This window comes from Salvia splendens, chromosome 10, assembly GCF_004379255.2.
Source record: "Salvia splendens isolate huo1 chromosome 10, SspV2, whole genome shotgun sequence".
Classification (NCBI taxonomy): domain Eukaryota; kingdom Viridiplantae; phylum Streptophyta; class Magnoliopsida; order Lamiales; family Lamiaceae; genus Salvia; species Salvia splendens.
Window position 1 is genome coordinate 15,896,240 of NC_056041.1, and position 7,082 is coordinate 15,903,321.

Below are 7,082 nucleotides of genomic sequence, written 5' to 3' on the forward strand. Positions count from 1 at the left end.
AAATTGGAAACATAGGGAGCACGTCCCTTGTTCTCCGCAACCCAGAGTCTTGCTCTGGATTTGTTATGTAGAACAAGATATGTTATCACTATTGTGTATATCCTCAATTATTCAAAATTTATACTTTCTCCATTTCACGGTAACAGAAGTACTTCATTTTGAGTACTCGTTTTAAAAAATAATAATAAATGATTAAAGTAGAGAAATAGTAAAGTAAGATAGAGAATAGTGTAGGGAAGAGTATTATCTACCATATTCTCTATCTTACTTTACTATTTCTCTACTTTAATAATTTATTATCAATTTTTCAAAAATGAGTGCTCAAATAAAATGTCTCTATTACTGTGGAACGGATGAAGTAGTATTTTCTCGGTATTTTGAGAAACATTTTGAAAATAATAGTATGTAATTTAATGTAAATTTGATAAAATATGAAAAGGAAAGAAAAAAATATTTGGAATGATATTAGTAAGATGCATGCGTGTATGAATTGTCACGTTCACATGTGATTTTTGTTATCAACTGTAATAATTTCTCTCTCTTTCACGGTTTCACCGTATGATCGGTTACTATATACGATGGAAAATGTGGAAGAATTATTTAATATTGTTATCTTGATTTTATTTAATTTACAAACTACGATATATAACTAATATTAAAATAATTTCATTTTCATTTTCACAATTTAATCTTAGAGTTATCTTAACTTTACAAAATCAGTCCATACAAATAGAAATTGTTAATTAAATTACATTAAATTCAGTATGTTTATAATATTACAAACTTTTATCGAAATTTAAGGTTTCTCATCAACTTTAAAGTTGGTAGCAAAAACTATGAACTTATGTTTTGTATTCAATTTCTTATTGAATTAGTGTTTTCCCAATTCATGAAAAAATCACTAAGAATAAGTTAATGATTTTTGTGTCTAAATTTTAAATTCATAAAAAATATTATCAAATTAGGTAAGAGTTTGTGATTTTAGAGACCAATAGTCACATTTAGAATTTATTTATAATTTCTGATACAAAATATCTTATTTTAAACAATGTGAATTTAATATTTAATCTCTTTTTAGTATATTAAATGTGTGTAGTAAATTATTTTTGTACTCTTATCATTCCCGCCGTCCCAAGATAAGCGAAACACTTTTTTTTGCACGTGATTTAAAGAATAAATATTTAAATAATTAAAATAGAGAGAGTAAAGTATAAGAGAAAGAAAAATAAAAAGAGAATAAAATAGTTAGAGAATAGAGTAATAAATGAGATTTTTTTGCTAAAAAGCGTAATACTCACTTATAGTAGAGCATTCTAAAAATGAATCTAACTCATTTATCTGAGACGAAAAGGAAGAATAAGATTTCAAATTTTAGTGATCGCATTCATTATGTGATTAATATATTTTCCAAATAAAATAAGCAAATATTTCAAACAAGCATTTCAAAGAAAAACAGATAGGTAGACAGCCTAAAAAGAAGAAAAAAAACGCGCCGCACATGGAATTACCGCCAAACCACAACGTGTCCGTCGCCGTCAATCATTTCCGCGTATTATTCTCTGTCAACAACTGTCACTCTATCATCATCTCCCTCTATAAAATCTCTATAATCCCCATTCCTTTCTCTAATTCAAATTCTTCTTAGTTATACCTATGGCGCAAATTAGCTTCAACAAGGCCGCAGCAATGCTAGCGTACGCCGCTGTCGCGCTCTCTGCCTTCGCCGCTACCGCTTCCGCTCAGGCTCCCGCGCCGTCGCCAGACACCGGAGATGCATTCTCATTGTCGGTCTCCAGCGCCGCCGTTGCCGCGTCGGTTCTCCTCTCAGCCGCCGCGCTTTTGAGGCACTCAATTTGAATTCGTTTATTGCTGTTTGTTTCCTTTGTTGTGGAGTTTTCTTTTCCTATTATTTATATAGTTAGGGATTTATTTTGGTTGTGATCATTCATTTGTATTCCTAGACATTCCATTGCAATACATTTCTTCTCCATTATTATTGTACCAAGTTTCAACTCAGTTTCAACTCAATTTCAACTTAAGTGTATTATTTCATTTCACTTTTAATTCACTAAGCAATCCAATACAAACGAGCACCTTCTACCCATAATGTGAGATTTTTTAGGAAAAAAGACTGGTACAAAACTTGCGATTCAGAAACACAGCAGATATTAAAGTACAACACCTTTGCCAAACATAGTACTCATAAAAGTTGCACAAAGATTTGATCCAAACTCCAAACACTCTAGATATTTAGAGGAGAGCAAATAAGGCAAACTGCTATCCTTACTCTTTTTCTTCACCATCTTTGTGCTTCTTTTTCTTCTTTTTCTTCTTCTCACTTTTACTATCATCGTCATCCACAGCAGCTGCAACAGATCCCCCATTTTCATCGCTCTTATCTTTTTTCTTCTTTTTCTTCTTCTCTGACTTCTCCTCACCTGAGGCCGGAGCTTCTGCCTCTACCTCACCACCCCCTTTCTTCTTTTTCTTCTTCTTTTCTTTAGTCTCCACCTCCACATTTGCATCATCCTCTGCTTCAACCTTCTTCTTCTTCTTAACAGTACCGTCAACTACCGGACTGCCACCAACAGCATCCACCTTCCTCTTACTCTTCTTCTCATCCAGCACAGCACCCTCCTCTGCTTTAGCAAGTGTAGCCGCCTCACCAGCAACCACTGAATCACCCCCAGCAGGCAGAGTGACATTCCTAGACCACTCACTAGGTGCAGCATCCCCAATCACTTTACCATGCTTATCCAGCTTCCCCTCAGCAATCAGCTTCTTCTTCATCGAAGCCTTCGGCCCCAAACCCCATTTCCTAGGATAAGTATCCCTATCCATCACCACCCTCTTGATTTTCGCCACCGTCCCATGATCACATGTAGCCATCACAGCAGTCGTCATCTCTGCAATCCCCAACGCAATCGCCTCCCCTTTTGTAGTCATCAACACCACCTCCTCTCCAACCTCAACATCATTTTCAAACCGCAACAACCCTGGAATCATAAGCTTTGCCCCATAACAAATCGCATTCACAGCTGAATCCTTCACCACAAGCCTCTTGTAGCTGGTCAAAATCTTCTCCAACGGCATAATCACCCTCCTCAGGTAGCTCTCATCTCTGAAATTATCATACATCCACTGTGCATCCATCACATCATGCATAGTTACCATATTGTCCTTCTCCCCCATTATCCCCGACCTCACCCTACGAAGCTCCTGCACATATGTTTATATTTAAATCAAAATGCAAACTTATGATATTCAAGATTCAATTATTATAATGCACATATATACTCATTATTCCTAAATATTATAATCAGACACCGATAATTCGATTCAAATACGAATCGGATTACTATCCTACAATGCTTCTACGTATACATCACTATTTCAAATATTTCATTTTCAAACTCATAAACACATTTTTATTTGTTTATTCATATATACTCCTGATAAAACTGCAGCAATCAATTCACATTCGTGAAGAATCAAATTGAATACAGATAACTGAGAATATCAATTAGATTTAACAACTCACAAATATAGAATTGTTTATAACACTACCTGCATATGCGATCCCACACCCAGCAATAGCCCCAAATGCACGCACATTGTCCTCACATACGTCCCAGCCTCACAGGAAATCCAGAAAACCACCAAATGCCGGTCAGCATCGTACTCAAGCAGTTTGCTCTCGTAGATGGTTCGGATTCGAAGCTGCCTTTTCACAGCAGAGATCAGCGGTGGCCGCTGAAAAACAGCACCGGTCAGCGTCTCGAGCGCCCGAGCGACCTTAGAAACTTCTGGAACCTTCGAGTGGAGGCGAGCGACGCAGACGTATTCCTTCCCGGCGCCCTGCTGCGATTTAACCAGCCGAGTGGCGCGATCTATGCAGACAATTAGGTTACCGGTGACTTTCGGGTCGAGTGTGCCGGAATGACCGGTTTTTTCGACCCGTAAGATGCGCTTGATCCACGCCACGACCTCGTGCGACGACGGATTCGACGGCTTGTCGAGGTTCATGATCCCGTACTTGATGTACTCCACCAACGGACGCTTCAGCGGCGAGTAGCCGCACGGGAGCGGCGTGTAGTGGCCGGTGCGGACGTTGAGCTTGTCGTAGTTTTTGAGGAGAATCGGCCATTCAGAGGTGTCGACAGCCGGGGTGAAGCTCTGCGGCTTGATCAGAAAATCGGTTGTTTCGATTTGGCTGTCATTTTCGTCAGCATTTTTCTTCTTTTTCGGTTTCTCGGAAGAGTGGAGCTGAGTTTCTGTCATGGCGGTGGAGTGATTGAATTAGGGGTTTTGCCCAGAGAATTTTGGGGGTTTTATAGAAAACGATAGGGTTTAGGGTTTTTGTGTAATGGGCTAATGAATATTGAAATCTATGAGTCTAAAAAGGCTTTAAATTTTGGGCCTCTGTTTACATGAGGTTTTTAATATTTTAAAAGTAAATAAATTAAAAAGATATCATAGTTTATGGTTTATGAATTGATAAGAACAATAAGTTGGATACATATTATTAGAATTTATTCTAGTATAAAAATATATTGGACCACTGTATAGTTTACATTATGTTGAAATCATATTTTCAAACAATTTGCCATGAAAATAAGAACGTAATTGGTTTCAAAATTTAGAATATAAATAAAAAATGCTACAAATTACTGAATTTGAAATATAAGAAAAAACAATTACGAGGAACAAATCATTTTTTTTAGTGTCATTGGGGTTAAGTCAGACCCCCAACCCGTAAATGAGATCAAAATATAATGTTCCAACAACATAATCTTAACCCAAAAGTGACTAAGATCGAAACTGAGAACATGAAAATGTAAACCAGAGGTTCCATAAGCCGGGATCCTCCATGCTATCAAGACGGCAAGAAATGCTAAAAAAAACATCATGAGCGCACGCTTAATCCACATCTCTACGTTGGAAGCGGAAGTTAGGATATCCCAATTGGTCCTTCCTAACGAGCGCCTTCAGATACCGAGGCGCAGAGATTGGATCAAAGTATGTAAGGGCAGGGGTCTGGACCCCCTACCTGCCAGAAAGTCGGCAGCCCGGTTCCCTTCTCTGTAGATGTGTGAGAAGCGAACGTGCCCCTGAGATGTCACGCTCCGGATCAAAGCCATATGATGTGTAAAATCTGCGGCGCCAAGATGTCCAGATGACATCATGCTAACCAGAGCCGCTGAGTTTAGCTCAATCCAAATGTGAGTAGAAAGCTCCATAGCCATCGCCAAACCCCGAATCAGAGCCAAAAGCTCCGCCTCAAAGCTCGATGATGCAGCAATCGGAGCACAGAAGGCCCGCAGAAGGCCTCCATCAGAGCCACGAACCAATCCTCCCTCCCCCGTCTCTAAAGTACAAAAATTGGGGTTTCATTTATAATGTAGTGTACCAAGTTTTTCTCCACAGCACCATTTTCTGTTCTTAACAATAGTAACTTATATGTGGATGTAGTTTGAGTACATAATGCAAATATCAATATTTGTAGCTAAAATGCCTAAAAATATAATTACTTATACATTAAACTGTACTCCCTCCGTCCCTCATTAAATATCACATTTCTCTTTTTACATCCGTCCGTCAATGAATATCTCATTTTACTTTTACTATATTTGGTTAGTGGACCCTACATTTCACTAACTCATTCCACTCACATTTTATTATAAAACCAATATATAAAAATATGTCCACATTCCACTAACTTTTCTACCCACTTACTATATAAAGTCAAACTATTTCTTAAAATTCATACCAGTCAAATAGGGATATCTAATCATGGACGGAGGGTGTATAAATGTGTGAATTGTTAAACTATGTAGTATATACTTCTATTATTTACATCAATAATAATGCATAAAAACCTCTATCTCATGTATACATAAACTTGAAATAGATGGAACTTTATATATGTATATATGATAGTAATAATATGCAAAATCTATGTCAACGTATTGCTAAATTTCAGGATTTGATGTCAATGCAATGTGTTACCACTTGTTGACCATGTGTTGACATCAAATCCTGAAATTTAACAATGTGTTGATGAAGTTTGAAGTTTGTACAATATTTAGAATTTGCATTTGATTACATCCATATTATTATTAATTATACTTATAGTATATTTCATATACCACTAACTTTTTCTACTCACTTTTCTTAACAAACAACAATATCTTTCTACTCACTTTTCTTCACAAACAACAATATCTTAAAACCTGCATCAGCCAAATATGAGACATTTAATGGGAACCGACTAGAGTATTAATAGATGACAATATTTAAGTAAAATATAAAAATATAAGTTTAACATATTTGAAAAATAAATTCAATGCATATGTATGTTTATGGACTGTCCAATGACATGACTCCTGACTTATATTTATATCGCAAATAAAAGCATCGAAATCTTATTTCAAAACCTTTTCACTTCCCCTATTTATTAATGATGAGAATTAAAAAAAGAACGATTTTTTAATATTGAGAGTTGTTTATGGGGAATTTATTTTATCACATATGGTTAACGTATTTGATGATTTCAAGAATTTTTAGTGGGTATGAGAACTTAAATAAACAATTAAAAAAATCACATTGAGGAAAATTGAAATGTTTTCTCACCATGGTCTCCTCCCAATGTTATATGAAATGTTTTAAATTGGACCAAAAGTCATATACGTTTTGGAGGAGTTGTTTCTATATAGTGCACAATAATGATAGGAATAGCATTCATGTAAGTTTCTATAGATCTTCCATTTTATATATTTATAAATAGATTACCTAACAAGGACTCAAATACTACTAAAGAGCATCTTCTACGCAAAATGTGAGAATTTGTAGGAAAAAAGAGACTGATGCAAAACTGGCGATTCAAAAACACAGCAGATAATAACGTACAACACCATCGCCGAATATAGTACTTAGAGCACCCGCAACGCGTCGCGCGGGTGTTTCGTATCTCGTCACTCCGAGACGAGACGGCTGCGAGACGCGTTGCATAGTCTCGTCTCGTCCCGGTCTCGCTGAGACGCCCGTCCCACCGAGACGGCTGGCGCTAGGCGTGACTGATG

The 7,082-nt window shown here is 36.8% G+C and overlaps 1 protein-coding gene across 1 annotated transcript; it reads right to left on the minus strand.

The window, feature by feature from the left end:
- Nucleotides 1–2,017: 2,017 nt before the first annotated feature.
- LOC121750842 (H/ACA ribonucleoprotein complex subunit 4-like) lies at nt 2,018–4,322 on the minus strand. Its single transcript, XM_042145460.1, has 2 exons — nt 3,568–4,322; nt 2,018–3,219 (listed from the first exon to the last, which is right to left on the minus strand). The coding sequence occupies exons 1-2, from the start codon at nt 4,279–4,281 to the stop codon at nt 2,284–2,286; spliced, it is 1,650 nt and encodes a 549-aa protein (XP_042001394.1). The 5' UTR covers nt 4,282–4,322; the 3' UTR covers nt 2,018–2,283.
- Nucleotides 4,323–7,082: the final 2,760 nt, after the last annotated feature.

Bases quoted from the DNA above. Each gene is read 5' to 3' on its own strand.
- LOC121750842 (XM_042145460.1), bottom strand. From the start codon at position 4,281: ATGACAGAAACTCAGCTCCACTCTTCCGAGAAACCGAAAAAGAAGAAA. The intron at 3,220-3,567 runs GTAGTGTTATAA...ACATATGTGCAG, and splicing joins GTGTGGGATCGCATATGCAG to GAGCTTCGTAGGGTGAGGTC.